At 37.0% G+C, this 26,194-nt stretch overlaps 1 protein-coding gene across 1 annotated transcript in view; it reads left to right on the forward strand.

The window, feature by feature from the left end:
- Positions 1–26,194, forward strand: part of COL4A3BP (collagen, type IV, alpha 3 (Goodpasture antigen) binding protein) — a gene marked incomplete at both ends in the record, with an annotated part of 61,207 nt that overhangs the window by 25,647 nt on the left and 9,366 nt on the right. The window contains 3 exons of the mRNA XM_009872012.1: positions 19,375–19,482; positions 19,791–19,929; positions 20,846–20,929. Of these exons, the coding sequence (XP_009870314.1) occupies positions 19,375–19,482; positions 19,791–19,929; positions 20,846–20,929 (331 nt within the window). The remainder of the gene's footprint in view (positions 1–19,374; positions 19,483–19,790; positions 19,930–20,845; positions 20,930–26,194) is intronic.

The following is a 26,194-nucleotide window of genomic DNA, read 5'->3' on the forward strand; positions in this document are numbered from 1 at the left end:
AGAGAATGGGCTTTTATGAGGCAAAAATACCTCATTTCACTGAAAAGTTCAGGTTTTTGTCCTCTTACTCTGAAAATTTCTGAGGGAACTTTTTGGGTCAGGTTACCAAAACTCAAGTAAAAGTTCCTTGACGAACTGTTTCCAGATAATTTATTTTGTTGGAGAACTGAGTTCTTGAACTGACACATAACTTGAATAAAAGTGTGAGAGGAAATTTCTTTTACTAAACAGTCATTTTGGTTATTCTTGAGTCTTCTGCTATATGAAGTATTTTTTAGTTTTGAAGCTCTTTGTTGCTTATTGAGTGGGTAGATAGTTCTGGTAGGCTGCTTAAGCTGTTAACAAAAGTATGTTTGTGAAACTTACTGTAGCATGTCACAAGGTTATTTATCTTTAGAGTATGAAAGATGAACTGAAACTGACTGTTTCATTATGCTCTGAACAAACACTGATTTAAAATGAATTTTCTATTACATTTGAGTATGAGCAGACTTAGAAAAACTTTCTGCTTAGCAACACCAATGAGTAGCTAGTAGCTGAGAAATGTAAAACATCTAATGTTCAAACATAAGAACTATTAGAATTTGCTTCTTTTATTTTTAATCATTGCATTAACCTTTTCTTATACTTCTGAATGCTTATTAGATTAAATGCTTCAGGTGTAGCTTCTAACATGTTTATTGAAGGACGGAAAAGTCTAAAACATTGATAAGACCCATCAGAAAGGCAAATGAGAAAATAGTTTATATGTGAGCAGGGGTCCTTTATTCTATGCCAATAGAAGATAATTTATTTAAATTTTAATTTTAAATTTGTTTCAGTAATATTCAGTCCATTAAATAAAAGGACTGAATAGATAATTATCTGTAAAATACCTGATTGTAAGCATGTGTATCATTAGGAAACTTCTCTGTTCTCCCCTGAGAAATAGTCAGGTCTAGGATGAATATTAGCTTTTCCTGGGTGGATCTGATGACAATGTGTTTTGCTGAAGAACTCAAGGCCAGACTAGGTTTTCTCTGGTGTGATTGTAATGCGTGAGTGCCAAGGTATTGATGCTTTTAGAAAATTGTTCACTTCTTAAATAATGAATTGAAGGACTGACTCCAGGTCTCTCTTGTGGTTTGAAAATTGAGTATGGAATTTCTAACTTGAGATTCAAGAAACTGGCTTAAATGTTGCAAGTTCTGTGCTGTGAGGAAGATGTCTAAATTCACCTGTAGGGAACATGGATTCCGGAATCATATAGCTTCTAACAAATAAAATGAATGTGTGCTAGTATATGAATAGTATGAATAAAAAAAAGATTTACTTTTTTTCATTGAAGTGGGATGTATTTCTTTACAAATATTAAAACTTATCAAAGATTTCATTCTTTACCCTCTATTCTAGTTGAGTTGATATGTTAACTTACAAACTTGTATTACTTTAAAAGGGTATAAGTGAGAGGAGTGAATTACTCTTTGCTTTGAGAACCACCTGGATAATTAAACTTATTTTGAGCAAATTAACTTGAACTCCTGAGATCCAGATAATGATTTCTTGTAATGTTGTCTCATGCCTTATTTGAAACCTTGCTGAGAATTTGTTTAGACATGAATACTTCGTGGGAAATTCTGTATTAGCTTAGGTTTATACCATTTTGTTCCATCTTGGTTGTCTGGGAGTTTTTGTTGCTTGTTTTTTCCCCCCACAGATTCAGCATGTATTCATTACTGACTTTGTGACTCTTGCACATTAATTTTGAAATATTTCAGTTCTTGGCTTTTCAAAGTTTTGTGTTTATCAAACTGAAATACTCGTTCAAGTCTTGAACTCCTTACAATACCTGTCTTCACTGTGTCAAATGGGAAAAGGTCATTCTCCATAAGGGTATCTAGGTGTCCAGGAAGTTTGACACCTAAAGAGTAATTGGTTCCCTTTTTCATTATGATGATGCACAAGGTGTTTATAACTAGAGACAGAGTCTTGGATTTTTAACTCTGACTGTCAAAGGCATCAAGTGGCTACCTTGAAGGAGTGACTAGTCATTGTCCTTACTGTAGCTTAGACGGTAGAGGAGTCAGTTACTTCAAATAAGGTTATACAGAAACATCCTGAAGAGTAAAACTTATAAAATATCTTTTGTAGAAATTTCTCCCCCTAAATAGCTTGGGGAGAGAGGGTGTGACATCCTCAGGGCGTCAAAGATAGTTTATCTTGTAAGTAATTCTAATTTGTGCAACTTCTAATATGCTACAACATGGTTTTTAAATTATCAGTTGTCAAACTCAGTGAGATGCTTCATATCACAGGTTTTCTGTATTGTTTACATACAGATCTAGTTAAGATGGTGAAAAAACAGTAACCTGGGTTTGACAGGCTAGTCAAGTCAGATTTAGGAATAAATATTAAAACAGTTAATTCACTTCCTTTATTAAACACTGATACATTTCCAAACAAGTAAACTAGAATTGGGACGTTTATTTTTGAGACTATTAGTTTTTGAATGTGGATCCTATTTCATAGATTAATTTGTAAAACTGCACAGCAAACCTTAAACAGCATAATTTTGACTGTTGTTAATAAGGGCACTTCAGAATACTGTTGTGAGGGGGAAAATAATCCCAACAATCAACTATTGTCAGCTTGAAATTTTCACAAAATGCTTGTTAACCACGAAAGGTGGAAGAATCATGAATTTCACCATTAAGGTCATCTGCACATTTTGTTTTGTCTTGTCAAGATACTGTTCTAAAGGAGCTACTGAATGTGCTGTTAAGCATTGAAAAATACTACAGCTAACAGTAATTGTGATCTTGAAGCAGAAAAGGCAGCCAGGTAGATAGGTGTCTGGGCGGAGGACAAGGGGTAGAGATGGTGGGCTTTGCTGGTCTGATGCGAGTGCAACACCATGCAAGAGCAAAACTACCAGTGGCCTAAAACAGAGCACCCCAGTGTTGTGCACTTGAGATCCTTAAATATAATAAAATAACCCACAGAGTACTCTCAAAGGAGTTCCTTCAGACTGTTCTAGTTGTTCTAACTCTAAAAGGTCAAGTCAATGTCAAGTTGCTTAAATCTGCTGATAATACAGATCAGCTTCTGAGTAAACAGGATGAAGGACATCAGGTAAAATATGGAAGTACAGTATTCAAGTTTAGGAAAAACTTGGCCTTCTGGCCTTTTGTTCTTTCTCTTAAGAACTCACCTCCAAGAGGTTTTACAAGAGTAACTCTTTTCAAACTCAGAAGCAACCTTAAATTTCTTTCCCAGCTTGATGATAAGCACCTAGAGTATCTCAATTCCCTGTGTTTTGCTCTGCAGTTGGCATATGTCACCTTCAGACTGAGATCCAAGTGCAGCTACCCATTCCTTCAACATAATAGCTGGCTTAAGAAATTTCACATTAATGATATTTGAAGACAAGCTTTTTTTTGAATACTACTTGTAAATATTGATCTGTAAGATTATTTTAGTTAACTGTGCTGAAAGAACTACGGGAAAATGCTAATGGAGCTAATAATTCTCATGCTGCTGTGCTACTAGCAGTGGATACTAGAGCAGAAAAATTCCGACCAGTTAACCTGATCAGAAACCAATATCAGAATTTAATTTCTGGAAAATAGAGCTCATATCAACTGGAAAAGGAGAGTACAGAAGGTACGTGTTTAACTTGTCCACAGACTTTTCAGCAGTTGTGTGGAGAGCTGTAACATTCTGTGAAGACAGGATAATTTTCTCCTTTCCCACACCTCTCTGATCCTACCCTAAAATTGAGCTATTTTACTGACAATGCCAATAAAGACATGCAAGTAAATCATTCCAAATCTGTTTACATGTCTGGACTGAAACTAAAATTAGTAAAATAATTCAGAGCAAACAAACCGGAAAATATATGAGGGTAAGAATGCTATAGAAACAGTTTTGATTCAGCGTACTGATGCACCAAATTTTTGTAATAGAAATTGAGAAATACAGATTTCTAGCATCAGGAGATAGTTTTGTACATTAATTTTCCTCTTCTGACAGATCATTGTGGAGCTGCCAAAATAAGTAGTTTGGGTATTTATGTAGTTTATATCTAAATATGTGACAAGACTATGATCCAGGTAGTCTTCTGAAGTCTACATTGGTGTTAAAACCCTTATAAATCTTAACATTTTTATACCAGTTTACTATATTGCTGACAGCTAGGCACTGTGAAATAGTTTCTAACAAATGCTATCTCGTCGCGCATCGATGAGTGAAAGATCGTTATGAACACAATCTAATTTATTATTTTAAAGTTAAAACTTTGCAATAGTATAATTTCAGATACATCAGACAGGAGGAAGCAACAGGAGTAGTCTGTTCCCATTTTTCCATTTACTTCCTCTGCTTAGGTGTTTCAGTAATGTGTGATTTTTTAAATTACTTACTTCCTCGGCAGTGGCTGCTGAGGTTTGAAAATGGGAGAGAAGGTGTCTCTCTAAGCTGTTCAGTTTTCCTCTGTCCCTCCTTCTGCTCTGTACTGATCCACAAGTAAGACTGGCTTGAAGTGGAAGCACAGTGCAGATGAAAGCGCAGAAGGTATGGGAGTAGGTAAATGTTGTTTAGCTTTTATAAGTTCGTGGTGAGGATCGTAGGACAGTAGTGATGCACCTCCTTTTTCTTCTGTTGGAACAAGTTTTCTTCAGTGTTGGAACAAGTTTCATAGGTAGTCTTGGTGTCAGCTGTTGTTCTCTATCAGATTGATTTCAGTTGCCTTGTTCTGTTGTCTGATGTTCTGCAGCACCTGAACAAAGTCTAAATTTTTCTGTTTGATGCTAGTGATTCCCCAGCATTGGATTCAGCTGGGCAAGGTGCTGTGCCATCTTGCCTAGATCGTACTTTTGGGAAGAGTTGGACCAGGTGAAGCTTGGTGGTCCCTTCCAACCTGGTATTCTAGGACTCTGGTTCTGTGACACTTTTGGATTCCGTAGCATACCCTGTTAGTTTCTGTGATTCCTTACATTTCTGCAGGGGCTAGGGCTCCACTCTCACTGCAGTGGTGTGACTTGCAGCAGCACCATAACTTGCTCAGAGGAGGCTGGAAAACAGCGCATATCTGTTAAACTGTAAAAAGTTACTACCTGCTTATTCAGACAAATATGTAGACAAGTTGCTGATGAGTGGGAAGGGTACATGGTTTGAAATTAGAAAACCATGAACTTGCTCAAGCTTAATCAGGAACATAGATCTGTTCCTGTTGCTGTTCTATCACTTGTATATTGACATAAAATACGTAGCTTAAGTTCTTATTTATTCACATTTGACATCTCCCTTCAAACCAAATTTGAATTTTTTGTAAAAATGCCCCCTGGCATAAGAGAATGGGTTCAGACATAGTTTTCTGAACTCTGCAGTAGTAAACTTATTTTGGATTTGGCCTCAATCTAAGACTAAAGTGGGAAATGCAGAGAAGGATGTAGCTGTGTCATCTTGTCTAGGTTTTTGAATTAGTTGATCCTTTAACTCTGAATACTGGCTTTTTCTCTTTGTTCTTCAGTGACATCTGGCTAGTATAGATATCAGAGAAATAAACTGAAGGGCTATCGTGAAGGAAGAGTAATAAAGTTAATCCTAATTCTTCCCGTATTAGGAACTAAAGACATCCTTATTAAATGCTATGTTTATTACAAGTTAAACAGATGGGTTGTGGAAACATTTTAGCCTGTTTTTGCTGTTAAAGGGATTTATTCCTGCCTTCCTCAGTGAATCTGAGTTTTCCTTTATAGAGTAGTCTTACAGTCAGTCTGGAGGGAAGATTATTCCTTTCATCCTTACAACACTTAAGCTTTCTTGTCTATTTCTGTTAGGTAGAACAGCTCTTCAATCCTCAATTGTTGTTCATAGGGATGTCTTTTACAACTTCCTCATGCTCTGTATAGCTCTCTTTCAAACTCAGCCCTCATCTTTCTTTGAGGTGCAGCACCAAAACTGAACTGAGTATTCCTGCATACAGATGTTGTATAGAACGTAGTATAATTTTGTGGGCCTTGTAAACTTTCCTGTTTTCCAACATGATGATTTTTTTTTTTTACTTACTCACCTTGAGAACTACTAAATCTGATCCATCTCTAGAACTATGTGCAGATTATTACCTGTCCTGAACTTGTGCAGTACGGTATTTCCTATAACCAAGTAAATGCTGAACTTCATTTTTCATTTAATAGGAAAAAGGGGAGTGTCAATATTCTTGTAACCGTTCTTGTCAATATGCTTGTAACCAGCAGAAAGACACACAGTATTTCTGAGAGTCCACCTCTCTGTGGCAAAGCAGCAGCATGTTTTTGTATGGTCTCCCTGAAAACAATGTTCATTTAGTGACCTGTGTTTAAGCTTGACTTAGGTGATATGTGCTCCTTGAAATCGAGGTAAGCACTGGATATCAAGAACAGTACAGGGCTGAGATAATGGAAGTAGTGAGTGGTTAAGCAGTTAAATTTTAACTCTTCCAGATAGGTCTGCATGCTCTTTACTCAGAATTATTACTCATCAGCTCAGCAAGTACTGTGCATTAACAGTTTAATAGAAGAATCTTGAATACTCTCTATGTCTACATCTACCACATGCAGGTTTGTTGTGTGTTTTTTTTTTTTCTTTCTAAAAAGACTTTGTAAGGGGTATGTTTTCTTGAGTGTGCTTTCATGAAGGTGAAACTCAAGTAGTTGATATTAATGGATCAGAGTTAGACCCTAGGCATAGGGAGTAAGAGGTTGCTCAGCCGCATGGGTGGGGTGCACAAGTAGCAATGATAAACATGCAGTAACATTTAACAACTTTTTTGGCTCTTTGGAGAGACACACCCTGCTGCAATCTGCTGCGCCACTCCTGAAAAAGAGAATAGCTGCAGGAGCTGATGTGACTCAAGAACTGGTGGAATTCTTTTGAAAACACAGAAGCAGGACTTGAGGTATCTTCAGCTCTTTTGAACCCTGTGTTCACTTGCTGCTGCTGCTGGAAGCTTGTGAGATAATTCTAGTGTAATTTCCACTGTAGGACAACAAAAAATTTCCTTTTCTTTATCTGCAAATAGTTAATGCTTGAAAATACGCATTTGCTGTCACTTAGTGTTATCTAAGTGAATGCACTTATTGCAGAGGAATCAAAATTCTGGTGTCTTGAGCATACATATTTTAAATGTGAGGGGAGGAATAAAGGTTTAATATTTAACTGCTAGCATTTAAATATCCTATATTGATTGGAATCAGTGCAGACATCAGAAAATGTTGGAGGGGAGAGGAATAAAGAGAGAGGTATCCATCTTTATTCACTGATAGTCTGAAATAACTTCTGGGGGATTTGTATATTACCTTAAAAATGTTGGTTTAAGCAAGCAAATATAGCTGAGGCTGCCTATGTGATAACAACTACTTGCCCTGATGTATGTGGTGATATGAAACTCGTAGATCCTATAGAGAAGCTGTACTTTCAGGAGAAGAATAGATGGATTAATGAAGTTACTAGTCCTTTGCTGGAAATAACAAAAGTTTGTTTATTTTAAAGAGCGTATTTGATTCAGTTTGAAGGAGGAGAACTAAGCTTGGGTAGATCTTACACATTCTATTACTTTAACACTGTTATCATCTGGAGCTCTTTAATATATGTAATAATTATTGTCATTTAATGCTACAACATTTAAGTGCACTTATTGCTGGAATTTGTGTACTTCGTGAAAGAAGACTTGAGGCAAAAGCCAGTGAATCAGCAAATTCAGTTGACTACACAGCAAACTTACGCTGTCACTTCCAAACTGTTGAAACTTCCCTTTCAGGACAGGAAAGAAATAGTTCTTTGTCTGTCTTGGCAGCGTTTTTGTCACTCTTGGGGCCCATATTTGAACAGCAGCTGTAAGTTGCAGTTTTATTAATAGGTAGTTACAGTTAAGACTGTTTAAAGCTGGACTGAAGCTTTCAGTCCATTCCAGCCCAGCACATTTGATTAATTATAAACAATGCAGATTGTTTCACTTTGACCAGCCCAGTCTTTCTTTGCCTGTGTGTTCCAGTTATGTTTTGTAACAATCACTTTGGCTTTCAAAATAGGTATTATAATTCCCTGAAGCATACATCCTTATGGGGTGGATGCCTAGGTTTGGATGTTCTCTGGTTTTGCCTGTTTGTCTTAGTACCTCGTAGATGGCTCTCAGATCTTGGGATGTACTGTCTAGGTAAAGTTTTAGTTTTGTTGTTGCTGCTCATGACAGCTGTGTTCATAAATAGCTGGTGTGAAAAATCAGTCATGGATATTGCATCCTCCGTGGGTCTTCCTGTGCTCCTCCTCTGGATGTACTCTGAGCAGGAGGTGGTACTGGAGATACCTTGCAACCTAATCATTCTCATTCTATGATAAAAACACTTTTCTTATATAGCAGTTCAATTCTTTCTTGCTCATGTCCTATTTTCTGCTTCACGGCAAAAGGATTCCTCATTTCTGTCTTGAAATGAACCTTTTCTAACAAAAGGAAGTTTTAGTGCCTCAATTTGCTAGTTTTCAGACTTTGTAAATAAAAGATTTGGTTAAACTCTTTCTTGAAGTTTTACTTTATTCTTGCACTGTTTGAAGGTGCAGCTTCTACACTACATTCCTGTTTTCTGCGTGCCTCCAAATATGCTAAATGAGGTTAAGCAGAAAATACCTATTTCATGTGTTCAGCACTATTAGTAGATTTGAAGAAATCTGTTGGGTAAACCTACTGTTTTGAAATACAAAAATAAACTGCAAAGATAAGCAACAACAGCTATTTAGCCTACACTTCCCATAATCTAATGAGACAACGCATAGGACTTAAGGTTTGTGCAAGTGTGTCTATCTGATCTCCAGAGACTTACCAGGCGGGTTTGGTGTTAGTTCTTGAAAAGAGACCATCATTCCTACTAGACATACGTCTTTAACAGATCAAGAGTGTTCAGCTGGCAGTAGTAGTCATACATAGCCTCTTTTACTGTAGTATCCATGTGAGTAGACATGTTGCACCTGGGGTAAAAACATACTCCATAATATATTTGAGCTTGGTCGTATGAAAATAAGTCTGCAATATACGACCTGAGGCTACACAATTAGAAGCAAAATCTGTGTGTCCCCTGGCTGGAGAAGTTTTCTGCCAGCCTCATTGATTTACAGTATCTCTGTATAAAATGCTTCAAGAAAGGTCTTTTTGGAGCCCTGTGATACACAGGTAATCTGCAAAGTTTTCATTTACTATTCTAGATTGTGGGGCAGCTTTGAGTCTGGAATGCTTTTGGATATAGATACCATAGCTTCATGTTTTTGCTGCTTTAATGGTGGCTTGTTTTTCCTACCTGAACTGGACTATATGCAGATCTGTGAGGATATGAAGATCTGGTGGCAGAACATGCATTTTGTTACTACCTTGTAGAATGAGCTAGGAACACCTTGCATTGCTTACCATCAGGTGAGAGGCTTCCTCCCCTCACTTAGGAATAAAGTCGGCTTTTAATGTGCTGCCATTCAAAACAGGTTAACAGCAGGAGTATGGCCATTCTCCTTAAGTCTTATGTCAGTCCACCATGCACACACTCCAGTGTCTGCAGACAATAGCATCCATCTTTTTGAGCCATCTGTGAGCTCTTAACACATGGGTGGCATTCTCATGATGTACTCTTCAGGGATATACCACTGTGCAGAAACCAGCAATGGTGCTGGACTTCAGCAGTCTATAGAGAATATATGAGTCTACAAAGTTGGGGGGTTTTCCGAGGATGCACATATTGAATGTGTTTCTGCAGTTGCCTGGGCTTTTCATAGTACATTGTGCAGTTAAGACACCAGTTCTTGCAGAAAGTGCTTGTGGAGCTTGTACAAAACATGGTGGTGATGTTGTGAAATGAGACAGATTAGTTGTTGAAGACTTGAGTTAGAACAGGGTACTAAACTGCTTGTTTTATCAGTAGTACACTATTCTCTAGCTATGCTTATTACAAGGAATATTTTGTGTTGATACCTTGGCATCCTTTTTCTTGTTCGTGCCCTTTTATCCCTCTGGAAAGCGGCAAGAACAAAAAAGGTGACCCACGGCTTGATACAAAAACTAGTGATGGCCGATGGTATTACAGTCCTGTGTAAAACTGGTGATAATGCTTACCTTTAATGTCCTTAGCGGTTTACAGCCTAGATCCCTCAGTTTGCTTTCTTCTAGTGCACTGGAAGCAGCTTTTTGTGAGCTGTTTTTCCTCTAGTTCCCAGATTTTCCTTCAAGGGCGCGGTGGGTCAGCTTATTGTAGAGACTTTGTGCTGTGCTTTAAGTTGTTTTTCCTGTTGTCTTGCACAGAGGGTGTTGGCTTTCAGCAAGTAAGTGCAGTCTGTTTCTTTCCACGTGAATCAATAATGATAATGTGGAGGGGAGTGGTTTTATATTGGCAGATTAAGTTGAATTTAATGTTTTTACTGATATGTTTATGGATAATTGTGTGTGATATCAGATAACATTTTAATTATCAGAGGTGAGCTTTCTGAACATTGCATTGCGTGAAACAGTTCTACAGACTTCTAAGTAAGCCTGCTTCAACTTAAACATTGTGAGTAGGTAGCTTGTTTCAAATAAAGTGTCAGTTACTACTCTGTGATTTCTCATGGTTTCAGAAGTGTTTAACTAGAACTTTTTTCATGGTGCTTCTCAAAGTGCGTATGCATACAGGGAAAACTAGTTTGGTGAGAACCTACTTGATGCATACTCTGTATGTGAAGAAATCGTATTCCTGTTCATCTGGCTTACAAAACTCCTTTTCACGATGAGCTCCATGTTTGACAGCTGCAGACTAACGGCAGAGCAGTTCACATGTAAAGAAAAGTCTTGTACTGGAACACAGTACTTGGGACAGAGGTGTCCAGTTTTCTGTTACATATTAAGCATTCTCTTTTGAAGCTAAATTATATTGAGCCTAACGGCTTTGTTTTAGGTGAAGTCTTAAGAAATCTGCTCCATAAATATTTGTGTTTAATTTGCTGTTAATGACTTTGGGCAGTCTTAAATAGAAATTAACGTGGTGTTAGTTGGTTTACTGTGTTGAACCGAGAGCTGTGACTTCGGAATCATTTCATGAATCTCTATTAAAACTCTAATTCATCGTCATTCTTCCAGCAGTAGATGTCATTGTTACTTTTTGTGTACTGTGTGGAGAACTTTTATCCTCACTTAATTACTTTGAGACACATTATTATAAAGGCTAAAGGCTAAAAAACTCCTGTGTTTCTTACTGTCTGCCAAGGAAAGGAGTTTTATATGCACAAGGTCCGAGGCAGAGACGGTAAGGGTTACTGTTGGGCTTTGACCGACCGTAACCTTTAGATACGCCTATTTCCTTTGTGCTGTTTCCCTCTAGTGGTCACACAGGATATTGACCTGGGGACGTTAAGTACGGGAACTGGTACCTTTTCAAATGCTAGTATATGAGTAAACTAACATAGAAGTGTAATACGTGGTGTATGCGAACTTAATTTGCCTAGTTTCGACCTGTTAGAACCCAATGTATTATCATATCTTGTGATGGGAGAATATACTGCCATGCTTCGGGTTGGTAATTCAACAAGCTTTTGGAAATGGTCTAAAATTTTCTCCTTCTGGGTGTCTAAAAGTGCCTTTTACTTGAAATACAGCTCTTAACACAATCTGAATTTGCTTCTAAAGTTTTTTGGGGTGGGACCTGCACTATATGTATATCTTTGTTCCTGTATCTCTAGGTCTTAGGTTTATGCATTTTAGGTGTAAGATAAATTATCACTTTAGCATTTTGATTTTGCTGTGTTGACTTGTTCTTGAGTCACAAAGTAACATGAGAATTGTAGGATTGGGTGGTCTTTGTAAACCAACTCATGTTTTCATTTAACTTTTCCAAAATGTTGGTACTTCCATTGTGTATCAGGTCTTTGTCTTAAGACCTTGCAAGTGTTTCTTATCATTTAAGCTCTTTTCTGGTTGTCATGCAGAACTGTTCTTTTTTTGTTTATATAGTTATGCTTTCAGAACTTTTTAATTGATACTTTCTGTCTAGTGTCTTAATCTTTAGTACAAAACAAATATATGTTGAACAGAAATATTGCCTATTTAGTTTCAACTTAAGACGTGGAGTCTTTGTGTTGCCAAATTGATGTTTGATTGGAAATGGATGTAAAGCTTCTACTCTGTATGCATAAAGAGCTCTTGTAGCAGACTGGGCTTCCTTTCTGAACAAACATAATTTTGACAAATAGAAGGACTGTTTTTATGAAACGTTTGAATCTGAAGCTGTATCAGGAACATGGCAAAAAGATGTGTGTCCTGGGGAGTTCCAAAACCTTTTTTGCTCAGTTGCATAATGGATGCAGAGAGCCTCCCTTGGTTTTGAGGGAAGTGGATGTGGAGACCTGATAAGAACAAGAGTCACAGCAAGAAGGAAATAAGAGTAGGGAATAGGTTTTGAAAGGCAAGAAAATGTGTCAGACTTGATAGGTGAGATACAAAACAAGTGTTGAAAGTAAACTCTTTCACAATTTACTGTTACAAGATTGCAGTTTAAACTGAATGTGTTCTCATATTTTTCGTTGGTGTGTGAGATGATTTATTTTTTTTTTTTCTCAAATCCTCCATTAAATATGATACGGACTTTTCAGTCTCTGACAATTCCAACTTCCTTTACGTGCAGTGCTACCTATTTGCATACTCAGGGATATGCTAAAGCATTTAATAGGTATTTCTGTTCTGATGGCTAGCTGAGCAGAGGTGAAAAAATACTCTGTTCCCACGTGTGGCTGTGACAAGATAACAGTTAAATGCAATAGGTAAACGAGAGATTTAGTGATCTTTGAGAGCCATTTGCTTTGATGTTTTTTCTGCTTATTGATAAGCTTGCTCTGATGGGTTTGTTCTGTGTGGCTGTAAAGCTTCCTGTGCAAGAGGGAACCTTGCCTGCACCTGTACTTTGAATTCTGGATTTTCTTGGTATATATAAAAAAAAGAAAAGTTTCTTTGAAATAACCACAATGTAGGCTTCTCAAGTCCAGGACCAAAACTGGCTCAGACTTGAAATAAGTATCTTTCTGTAAAGGTGTGGGAGAGACGAGCGGGGCAGGGGGGAGGGAGGAGCAAAACACAACAACAAAAAAAGCCCCAAACCAAACACCACTTTTGCTGTTTATCCACTCTCTCTCCTTTTGAAAACCGGTTATGGTGTCCAGCTCAGGATTCTTCATTGTAACACAGGTTGTGGGTGTATCTTTTTTCGCTTCTCTTCAGAAGCGGTACTTTAATGTCATACGTCACGACTGTGAATGGGTTTTAAAAAAACACCACCAGATAGAGCAAGAGGCAGTCGTCTCTCACTGTGAAGGATAATCGAGATACAGTACCCAGGCGCTGCCCGAAGCGCGGCGGGGCGGGTTCGTTGTTCGGAGCGGGGCTGGCAGCGCTCCCCCTCGAGTTTTGTACGTAACGATGATGTAGTGGTATTTAATACAACTATTGAGGCACTTCAACCATGATTTAATTTTGAATAACTGTTAAAATGGACGATCTGGCAAGTGTTTTCTGTTGGGATCAGAACTGCTCTCGTTTTCAAAGGCACAGTTGTAAAAGGACTGTTCTTTAAACTGCGATCAAGCAGTATGTATTTGAATGAACTCATTCCCTCTCGCTTTCAAAGCATTAGAGCAAATGACACTTCAGTGCACTGGGAGCTGATGCCAGAATAAAGGAACTTTTCCTGGCAGTGTCTAATAGCAGAGTGGAGATGCCTAGTTCTTCTGTAACTCTGTAGATTTTTCTTGACCCTCTCTTGACAGTTCAGATTCATAGAAGGGGCAAATGTAGCCCCTTCTCTGTCTTGCTTATAGATTCATGGCCCAGCAGTCTGAGCTGCTTTATTTTTATTACTGTATCAGTATACAGAAGGATGCAGTTATTGTCAGGTGGAGTTGGTACTTTTGTTCCAGAAAGAGTGTTTATCTATGAAACCACATTTTGACAGAGTTTCCCAAGCCTGAGGAGTGGGACAGTAAACGTGTTCTGTGCTCACCTTCTCTTTGTGCACTTGGGTATCCTTCTGCTCAGTGGCCTGGATATCTTCATTCTGCTTTTGGAGTGCTTGCCTTTCCTTATTCAGTTTGTTTTGAGTCTTAGCATTTAAAGATCATGCATAATATTTGGTGAATTGTTTTCCTGTATACATGCACAGTTAACATAACTCATGGAAAACAGTATACATTCATGTAATTAAATATAGATATGAACTATGTGGATAAAAATTATCAAAGACCAGCCATTTGCCTTTAGTTGCCTGTATATCAACCTATGTTCTCTTCTCTCTGTAATGATTTGTGTTGATATTGCTTGTTGGCCCTTTCTCTGTCTTTAGAAAGCAGTATGTGGTTCCAGGGCTTATCAGGCTGTGTGCTATTCTAGCTCATGCTGCTGTTAAAGGTGCTTATTGTCTGGAGGCAACACATGGTGACTTACCAAAAGTATGTGGAGTTTGAGAAGTAAAGACCCCAAAGATAATTGTTACTTAGATTGGACAAGTGAGTGTAGCAGTTACATCAATCTTATGGCTATATTGCTGTAGTTTCTATATTTTTTGTCTTCTTATTTTTTGATTCAAAATTCCTGAGGTTTGGTTGTTTTGGTTTGTTTTGTTTTTTTCTTTCTGTGCATGTAGTATGCTTATTTAGTATGGAATGCCAGCATTTACCGCTTTTGGAGGAAAAGTATATCTACATTACCTGTTCTTGGTGTTGTCAAAAAAAAAAAGTCATGTTAGAAGATGAGGTTTTTTCTTTCTTGGTGATCTCTCGCAGTGTACTTGGGGGGGCTGTAGGCAAGGGAATCATCATTCAACTGCTATGACTTGGATTGTGGCGTCCTCATTTCTGCTTTCTTGCTAATAACTACCTTGGTTTTGAAACTTTAAATTTCCATTGTTGCTAGCTATAGAAGAACTGAGAAATCAGACCTCCTAATTTTAAGCAGACACATGTCTACAGTCTTGTATTTTCGTAAGATTGTGGCTTGATCTCTTGTATGTTTTAGTAGGATTTTTCACAAATGCTGCAGAGAACATCAAGTCACTGTATCCTGATGTCTATTTCATCACCTCCTAGGGTGAGCCATATGCCTTAGAGGGAGGAATGCCTGCTACTCGTGTTATATAAAATAATAAATAATTTATAATGCTAACTGAAAATATCTGCCTTGGTGGACAAATGTCCCTAAAATTGTTTGAGAGGAACTAAATTGGCACATAATCAGAATAATTTCTTGAAGATGTGAGAAAATAGTTGGCTTTATTCGCTTCATTTTTTTATTTTTTATTTTGTGTGGGGGAGCTCTCCCATGAGTCTGTGCTGTACTCGAGAGTATTACTGACCCACTTTAGGAGATCCTTAACTGTTGGATCACTGTGAGCCGTGATGGAGGTCTGCAGTATGATTCTGTGAATACTTAGCTTTTTACTGAAAGCAGCTTTTCTGATGTACTGTCTTGCTGATACCAGCACCTGCTCCAGTAAAGAATCACATGAAGCTTTGGATCATGTGGCTTTTTCCTCTCGCCTGTCGTAACAAAAGGATTAGTGGATTTTTTGCACCACCTTAGAAAGCTGAAGGTGTTCCAATTTGCTAACAAATGCCAATTTTAGTGTATCCTTGAAGCTGTGGTGTATGCATGGAATTTCAAAGATCTGCATCTCTGTGCAGGTGTATGCATGGTAATTTAGCATTAGTGTTTGATGGTATGAATTGATACAACTTCTGCGAGTTATTTTGTTTTCAAGCAGAGACTGTTAACTTCTATCATGCGGACTCTACCTGCTTTTCCAATTTTTATCTTGGGAAATTAAAAATGATGTAAACAGAAGACACTTATGTCAGCGTTCCTCTTCTCAATGTAATTGAGTATTTCTGCGGTGAATAGTTAATGATGATCTGCTTTGCAAGACATAAATGCGGCAGTGACCTGCTCTCGTTTAGATGTTGCGGTAGTAGAATGGTGGGGCTTTGCATGATGCATGTGTTCATTGTTTGTGTTAAGCTGCTCCCGTGTGTCTGAAGTGAGCTGGATGGGTTGTCTCTGCACTAGTTATAAAGGAATACTTATTTTCTGTTTCTTCTGACACATAAGTATTCTTGATGTAATTTTCTCCCCCCGCCCCCCCCCGCTATTAAAACATTATTGTCTGAGGCAGTTTTGTCAATGTGATCTGTAAATGCATACACTTTGGATTCATGTTGTGTGCTGTTCAGTCTCCTGTCTACTGGATTTGCTTGTTAGTTGCAAAGAGTTAAAACTGCCTAAATGCTTTTTATGTAACATCTTTTTATAGGTGGAGTTTACCAGCTGGTAGCTATATACAGCTGATAAATGTATATGCTATTTTCTGTATAATTCTGAAGCATGGATACACTGTTAGTGGAATTTTTAATCACAAGTATAAATTACAATCAAATTAATGTACAACTGAAAAGATATATTTAAAAAATCAAGCTTCTTACATGTTGATATGGTTTTTTTCTTTCACTCTCAGCTTTTGTGAACTGAGCATTGTGGAAGAAAAGGATTTAATTCAAATACAGAGTGTAATCTACTTCTAAGATTATGTCTGTTGTAAGTTTTAGAGTAGTGCTATTAAGGTGTGACTTTGATTAGTACTTCAAATAGAGAAATTTCAGAATTTCACTTTCTAAGCTTAAATCCAGGTTTTGCATAGGTGTGTCTTTCTCACAGGAGAAAGCAAAGACATTTGTTATCTTTAGCTAAAATGCTCTGACCTCAATGCCGTGGATATTTTGGCTACATTTTTTAAATTGATCCATTCATTGTCTTATCCTGTTGAAAGAAGTTTTACATTTCTAGTATGTACAACTTACTGAAAAAATAGAATGAGTCCCTACTGTCAAATTGACTGTAGTAAAAGCACATTCAGAGTCGTCTTAATATTTGTAGCATATGATTAATAGACACTGAAGTTACCAGTAAAACAGTGAAATGTTTTAAAATTTGCATTTAGAGATCTAAAAATAAACATTTCATGCTTCTAAGTGTTGTGGGACTTGTATAAAATGCTCTTTTGAGATTTATGCTAATTAAACACTTCTTAAACAAAATCATTGTATGCCCAAAACTCTTTACTATTTCTTTTAAAAATCACTTTTTTCCTATGCGTACTTAATTTTTACTTGTCTAGCTTTTTGAGTCCGTAAAAAATGCCAAAAGCCCTTACTTGAGTATTTGGAAAAAAAAAAAAAACCACTCAGAGCTTCATTTTTTAATTCCTGTCATACTTAAAATTACAGCCCAGTGAAATAAGGTATAATCTTGGCACTGAATTGCATTGCAAATGCAGTAAAATATCCGAAATATATTACCAAAGCCAGGGATACTACTTAATGCTTGACCTGATAGTCTAAAAGAGCTCTGTGTATCCAATGTGAATGTTTTTAACAAAAACCTGTTCCAACAAATATTTTGAAGTCAGACTTTAAAACAAATAGCAAGACTAATTACTCAAGTTTGGTTCCTCCACTTACGCAGCTGTTTTTATGGGACTCTTACTGAGTGTAGAATAGCTTTAAATGCATGATTTATAGCAGAAATTACAATATGATGAAGATATTCTTATCATATGACTTAGTAAAGAAGCTATGTCTTGTGTTCTATGATTTTACTCTAAGTTTTCATTAAACATAGCCTTCTTTTTTTGCTATCTCAGATAAGATGCAGCATTTCTGATTTTTTGCTAAATGAGGCAATGGACCTAAGACATGCCTTATCAAATCTTTTTGAATTTAGGGTGCCCTTTTTTTTTTTGTTATTTTAAGTTGATGGTCACTTAGCTTTCTTCCACCAAGATTTTGGAGCACCTTTTTGTACCTATACTTATTTTTTGGAGTATACTTAAATTTCTTAGTTATATTCATTTTTCAATTCCACTTCTACTTTTGATACTCATACTGTTTCTCTTCTGTTTCCTCAGTGCTTTATTGTCTTCCACCTTATTCTTTAAATGGGCCAAGTAGAAGTTGACTCTTGAGTCCTTCTTGCTTGGTTTTGCTGGATAATCATATTCAGTTACCTTTGTTCAGAAATCACATTGACATCTGAGGACTCAGGTTTTTCTTCTCAGTCATACCTTCATTTCTCTAAAACTGTTTCTCTGGCACTGCTCCTTTTGTAACCTGTGCATACTTTGTCCTACACATGGCGGTATTTTCCAAATCCTCCTGTTTTAACCAACACTTGTAAGAACTTTTAATTCTCTTTCCTTGCTTTTAATACTCTTTAAGTTCATTTGCATCTTAATTAATCAGCTCACTCTTGCCTTCCCAAAGCCTACGCGGTTTCCAGTTTTTCCATAGAAAGTACAACAGCTAGAGTTTCAAGGTTACTTCTTGTTTATTCTATATAATTTGTTTTGTCTGCCTTTCTCCTTGCCCCATCTGTTGTGGTTTGTTTTTCTTTTTATCCTACTGCGGAGTTACTTGTTTCTGTCAAAAATTATTCACAATGTTGTAACTGTCTACTTGACCAAACTCATTTATTAACAATATTTCAAATAATTGCTATGAATCTTCTATTTATTTCTTGCATTCTCTTTTATTATTTTTCTTCTCCTTTGCCATGCACAGGCCATTAACATTTAGGGAAATGTTTTTCTTCCGCTTCCTCTCTGTCTGCTTCTGTTTGATTTGTGAGGAAATCTGTCAGGTTTGATAGTTTTAAATCTTTCAATGTTATTTTAATACATTTTTTTCATTATTTCATTAGTTACTATTATTTTTTCCCTTCTTGTTTTTAGTATCTCACCTTGTTTTACCTAGACCGTTCTTTTTAAAAAATAAAATAATTTCAGTCTAGTATATGGAATCTTGCTAAAGAACCCTGGAACAAGCGAAGGAAAGCTTGATAGCAGATGTCATTCTCTGTGATTGCTGTTTTGTTGCTTTTAAAAATAAAATGCCTCTATTAGAATGATTGGAAGGATTGACCAAGATTTACCATCTTCAGACTGAGCCCTGTTAATCCCGTAATTAATTGTAGAGAACTGTAGGTTTTTGAACAGTGTGTAAGAATTGCTGGGTGGGGATTGCATAAACCAAAATAGTAGAACCATTAAATATTTGTTGCCTTGTTCTTTGGGGGGCGCATAACACGTTGTAGATAACTAATTTTTTACAAATCATTATGGTAACAAAGATTCATGGTAACTTTACAGGTGCTGCATCAACATCTTAAATATAGAGGTGCAATTTGAGTTATTAAGCCCCCGCAGCTTCCTGACCAGAAGCAAATGGACTTGTTTCAAAGGACATGACATTCATCTTGTTTTAATGATTTCTTTTTATTAAAAGCCCAGCACTTTAGTTTTCATGTGGTTTGTTTTTTAGACTGAATCTGGCTATGGATCAGAGTCGAGTTTACGACGCCATGGCTCCATGGTGTCTCTTGTTTCTGGAGCAAGTGGATACTCTGCAACATCGACCTCTTCGTTCAAGGTTAGTGAATACAGTTTTCTTAGTATTGGTACACAAATAACATGTACAGCTGAAAAAGAAATAAATTCCATAAATACTTGTTCACACAATTACAAAAAAAATTACAAAATACTTACTTTACTGTGATATGTCATGTGATCATGAACAGATCATACAGGAAGCTCTCTTGTGCCTCTGTGCAATTCTCTTTTAAACTGTACCTAAATTTTTTCTTCATAGTTGTAGGAATCTGACGTTTATTTATTTATACATTGAACTATTGCTGAGTATATAGAAGTATTTCAGGCTTTTTTCCCTTGCATTTTCAGAAGGGCCATAGCTTACGTGAGAAACTTGCAGAAATGGAAACCTTTAGAGACATCTTGTGTAGACAAGTTGATACTTTACAGAAATACTTTGATGCCTGTGCAGATGCAGTTTCCAAAGATGAACTCCAGAGAGATAAAGGTAAAGCTGTAACTGAAAACTCTTATCTCCATGGAATTTAGCTTTTTATACAGTAATAGCCCTTTGAAAAGTTACTATAGCATTCAATGCCAGGTAAATAAAGTGTCTTAAATCTACTCTTTAGTATAGGGATTAATCATAGATATATCTGTATAAACGGTTTGACTGTTTTTACTTAGGAAGTTGGATTCCCATAAAAATCTACTTATTATTAACCTGTAACTGTCAACTGCACAAAAGAAATGCTCTTTTAAGCATTTGATGTTACAGAACAATAATTGTTTACCCTCATGAGATGAATTCAGGTTAGTTTTATCACTGTGTCTCTTACCTTTTATTTGGAAAAATCAGTAGGATATTAGTTTTGAAAGAAAAAATACATTATTCTTAAAAGGTAACAGTTTTGCCATAGTGAATGCTTCTGACAAGTATTGACTGGAACTACAGCATGGAATGTACACCTGAGGCCGTAGCAGACTCAGATGTGGGTGTCTACATGTCTCTGAATTGCTTTTCTCAGAGCATGGCACGTAGGTGTGTTCATGCACTCTTCTTGAAGCATTTTTATGGGTTTGTTCTGACAGCATGAAACTTGTGGTAGGAAGAAGACAGTAGAAAAGTACAATTCCACTTCTTAGGGACCTTTCTGGTGTAGAAGAGTGGCTGACTGCTTATCTAAAATAATGTTGCTCTTACCAGAGATTGAAGTGCTAAATTTCACCACCAGCGAAAGTTAGTGCCCTGATGGTTTCTGATGGTAATGTTCGATAGTGGTCTTGAGTTTGAAAAAAATAAATGGGAAGGGTGGGAAGTCATGACTGTTGTTATAAATGTTGCTTAGCCATAAAGGTGCTCTTAATTCTTTCTTTTACTCTAAAGAATTTCTCATTCCCATAACATTTTCTCTCAAATGTAGTGGTAGAAGATGATGAAGATGACTTTCCTACAATGCGTTCTGAAGGGGATTTTTTACATAACAGTAACAGCAGTAAGGAAAAGTGTAAGTGTACTAATTCTTTCACTGAAAATTCATGTGAATGGTATGATAAGCCTGATACAACACAGATATATATGGTCTCTTCTAAGGAGAAAATAGCATATAGCGTATATGTAGTGCAAAATAGTATATAGCGTATAGTATATAGAATATATAGAGAGAGCACAGCATATGACAGAGTTCTTATTCATGTTATCCTTCATTAGCTGGTTTTCATGATTCTCTGGGTTATTCTTAATTAACAAAATTATTAATGCAAGCTTGTCAGACTGGAATTTGCTGTTCTGTGTATAAAGCCATTTTAGCTACAGCATTCTGTTCAAACAGCTGCATCGTTCAGATACTGGGAACTGAGATTTGTAACAAGTTGTTGCAGTTTTTCTTACAAGTGTTACCTGCTTTAGGACTATGGTGGAGCACAGTGCTTTTCCAGTTAGGTGTGTCCCGGTATGGATTTTCCAAGTTCTATGACTTTGTAATGGTTATGTCAACAGCATTACTGATTCTCGTTCACGGTAGTTTTAGCACTTTTTTTACTGTATTTTCCGTTGTTATGGTGAATGGAATCCTGATTTTTGTTCTTAACTGATTGAGTTTATTGTACTCACTGCATCTATAAAATAAGTGTGAAGACCTCATGGAAGTCTTGCCATTCTAGAAATCTGATACTTTTGGCCTGGCAGAGGTTACGTATGCATTTGAGAACTATCTGCATTTTTCTTAGATTTTCACGTATTTCCTGACTGAAATATTTTAGTGTTTACCTTCTCTACGTGTTGACAGTTCAGTTACTTCTATCACAGAATCAAAGAATGTTAGGATTTGGAAGGGACCTCTAGAGATCATCTAGTCCAACCCCCCTGCCAGAGCAGGATCCCCTAGGGCAGCCACACAGGAACGCATCCAGGCGTGTTTGGTAAGTCTCCAGAGAAGGAGGCTCCACAACCTCTCTGGGCAGCCTGTGCCAGGGCTCTGTCACCCTCACAGTAAAGAAGATTCTCCTCACGTTCATGTGGAACTTCCTGTGTTCTAAGTTTAGACCCATTATTTCTTTGTCCCCTTATCTTGGCACCCACTCCTCAGATATTTATACACATGAAGAAGATCCCCTCTCTACTTTCTCTTCTCTGGTATTTCGTAGACTTTGATTCACAAAACTTTGAAATTGCACTACCTCCAGCTTCAAATCTGATGGAATCTCCCAAAGTACTCGTCAAAAGTGTTTTTAAAAATCCAAACACTTTCACCCAGAATCTGGGAAATATGTGGACAAACTAAGCCTTTTTTTTTTTCATCTTTTTAATTGGCTATTGTCCTTGTGTGTTATATCTTTCCCTTCTGTACTGAAACACTCATTCTGAAGTATAGCTAAAGCTATTATGAGAAAAGAGGAAGGGAAATGGAAGGAGCTTCCAGGATACTTCCAGAATTGATCATATGAGTAGGTGTTTTTTTTTTTTCAGTTATATCAAGTGCTTGCTTTACTTAGTATTAATTGTAAGGCTGATTTCGGAGGTTAAGTAGCATATACCTCTGAAGTTTTTAGTAAATCTTTCTTGCGTCTTATCACCAAAGATAAGTAAGCTTGCAGCACTCACCTGTAAAGAAGTGCATAGTTCCACTAACCTTTCTGTGTATAGGACAGTGTACATTTTTGAGGACTGTTAAATCAGAACAAACTTTAGAAAACTGGAAAAGCCTTCTTTAAAAAACGTTAAGTGAGAATTTAATTTTACTGCATGATTCATTCTGAAAGAAATGTCTTTGTTAAACTTAATTTTTGTATGATCATGTAGGAGTTTCAGCTTAATTTACCTTTAGAACATTTCTTCCAGTGTATCTGCTATATATACACACATGTGATACCGTAATGTCATTAGAACAGCCTATATTTCTAGTACATCTGATCATCTTAAAATTAAGTGCAAAGTGACTGCCTTTTTGATCTCTTGCTTAACAGGAATTTTAATTGTTATCCATATTCCTTTTGTAAAAAGTTCTCTATCAAGTCTTTGGGAACTTAACAGCTAAGAAGTTGCTATATATTGTGGGTAACCGTGTATCAACTCACAACAGCCCACTAGAGAAGATCTCTGCAACTGCTTGCTTTTTGCAGAATTTCTAATTCCAGTTGTTATGATTCCTGATTCCATCAAATTTATGTATATTTCTGTGAAAAGCTTTACCTCCATTTCAATTTTTCTGTGCCTCAGTTTGATTTGAGAGCTAAATCAATTAAATATTTGGCAGCAGAGTGCTGCAAAGCTTGATTAGAAATGAAAAATCAGAGTCTGCCCTAAAGTGGAAGATGAGTCACGAGTGATGTGGTGGGAGAAGTAGATGGCAGCCATATCCATGTATCATGCACAAAATTACTGAGACTAACTGATAATGGAAGATTTATCTTCAGCTTCACCCTTTTCTTGGGAGCTGCTCTGAGGCGAAGCTTAAGATTCTTTGGCTTCTTAAATTTCAGATTCCCTTCCTGAAGACTGTGCAGTGGTGTCAGGACTGGAGTGATCTTACTGACTGCAGCTGAGCAGTGGTTGCCTGTTTTCTCTGGGGTTGTTCTGCTGTCAGTGCTTCAGGAAGTGAGAAGCATGGGTTCAACCTCTTACTCAGCCTAGCATGTTGTTCCACTGCTGCACCAATCTAATGCTTAAATCATTAGATTTAAGACTGACTTGAGAGACCATATTCACATTGTTTTTTTGAAATTTGTTCCCTTCTGCACCTTCACTAAGTGGGAAGAGAAAGTTAACATGGCTGTAGAGATTTGTGTACTAGTCTGAAGAAGATGTTTTGGATAGGGAGGAAGAGCTTTCTTTTCTGTGTTCTCTATGACCTTTGAGTGAAAAGCTAGGAAAAGTACTATGGAGGTATCTAAATTTACTGGTTGCTTCCAATTAAAAAATCTGGTAACTGAAACAATGATCATTCATGTAAAATACCAAGGCAGAGTCTGGCTAATGCATATTTACCCTCTGAGAACTTAAGTTCTAAGAAGTTCATCAGGAAGTGTTCCCATTTATCCACTTGGGAGGAATGGTGTATTGGGATTTAAATTATTTAGGAGTAGGAAGAGCAGGTGAAACCTACCTGTGGAACCTCATTGAAGACGGAAGATGTTTTTGTACTGGAACTATGAAGATGGAAATGGTAGGGGCTGGGAGATTGAATGTAAACCAGTGGAATTTATGCTGGATTTTTGTGCTTTGAATTGAGGAAGAATATCCACCAATGTATTGCTGAAATAGTGGTGATGTTCTTAGAGGAAAACTAATCACATTGATCCTCCTGCTATCTGCAGAAGATGAACAATAGTAGGTATCAATAAATGAGTTGTATACTGAAACATTTCTTTCACAATTAGTTCAGTGACATAAGATGTTAAGGAGGCATAACATGGGAAAGATAAAGGAACTTCTTTCTACTTTCTGTAAATTAATTTTTTTTTCACTGGAGAACAGATTTCATCAAACACATGATATTTGGGACATCTGAGAAAGTGTTGCAAACAATCTTAGGAACAAGAAAGAAAAACTTACTATCCTGAACAGACATACAGGTGTAAGAGAGAAGGGCTAAAGAGATGTTGGGGGGTGAAACATGATATGAAGAGTCCCTTATATGAAAGTTGGGAGAAGGCAAGTCGAAAACAGAGCAAAATGCTTAAAAGACAAAATAATTTAAAAGGGACCACTTGGAAGGTGTTGAAGTTTAAATAGGAGAAAAATAATCCTGCTGCTTTTTTCGTTTGCCTGCATGGAGTTTGAGAGGAGCAGTTTCATTGATAATAACATTTTCCTATTAGCCTTTACCTCGAACCACACAGATCTCCTGATGCCAGATTTCATTTTGAAACACTTGATTGGTAGCTTAAATGAAAAAAAGTGTAAAAAAGGAATAGGAAATGTGTTGCCTGGTCTAGTCAAGAGGTGGCGTCCCTGCCCATGACAAGGAGGTCGGATTAAATGATCTCTAAGGTCCCTTCCAACCTAGGCCATTCTATGATTCTGTGAAATACTTCTAATGAGGTGAAGCACAACTGTACTGAGATGAGGCTTTTGAAATCTGACATCTTCCAGGAAGGCACATATCTCCTGTGATGAGGAATGAATCAAAATAATCCCATCCATAATAAGGAAATTCTTGAATGACCATCTATTCAAAGAAATAGGTTTTATATCTTTCTGCAGAAAGATGGTTGGGTTTTCTTTCCATAATTATAACTAGTAGAAGGAACTTTGGATGCTGTGCAAGCTGTGCATTTATGACTGTCACTTTGAGACTGGTCTTTAAAGAAGGACTTAGAATATATGATGAGTGAAATTGTGTGGAAGTATTAACAAGTTATAGCTGAGTCCTAAAGGAATAGAAGCTGGGGTTTGAGGTTTGTTTTTTTTTTCAGAAAATTAGGCTGTATTGCTGCATTTTCCTTACATTCTACCATAGAGATTTTGGAAATGGTTTTATAGTGTTGCAGCCAGTGGTAGTTTCTTCAGCATGTGTAGCACGTTGCATAGTTAAGAGAAAAATCACATCAACAGGCTTTATAACTGTACTGATGAGCTTGCACATCAACACAGTATACACCAACAGGAAAAATTATTAGTATAAACTGTATTTCACAGTTGTGAAGTGCTATAGGTGAATCTCTTGCTGTGTAATTTTCATTATTCTTGGTGAATCCACTGCATTGGCTCTTTTGCCAACTTATACCACCTTCAGTCTTAGCCTCCTCCATGTTCCTTCTGCAGCGGTTAGGGGGAGGGAGAACTGCTGTGCTTACTGTTTCTGAAATAGGTTTTTCTTTCTCATTTTCCTTTTTTCCTCTAGCCTTGATCATCTTTACCTTTTAGAGAGTATTATTGATTAACATGAAACAAAAATTAACCTGTATCCACTGTAGTTTATATGCTTATTGAGGTATTTGAAGTAATGTGTAGCCTCTAATAATCTGTTTGAAAAATAGTTTGCCTCCTTCTGAAAGGAGGGCATGTAAAACGTCTAGAGACTTAAAATGTGGCTTAAGACCATGTGATGATTGCTTTCTGTTCCTAAGGTGTAGGTACTGTGCTCTGCCATTAAAGAACAGCAATTGCCTTTCTCTTCCTACAGAAACTGAACTGCTTGAAGGCTCTGCTTTGACCTTGCAGACAGATATTGGATAAACTTACACAAATATTTATTTGTACTTCTAAAACCATAATAGTAGCATGTTGTCAAACGAACAGGCTAGGGAAAAAAGTGATATGCAGCTAGGTG

Source organism: Apaloderma vittatum, unplaced genomic scaffold, assembly GCF_000703405.1.
Source record: "Apaloderma vittatum isolate BGI_N311 unplaced genomic scaffold, ASM70340v1 scaffold3316, whole genome shotgun sequence".
Taxonomy (NCBI): Eukaryota; Metazoa; Chordata; class Aves; order Trogoniformes; family Trogonidae; genus Apaloderma; species Apaloderma vittatum.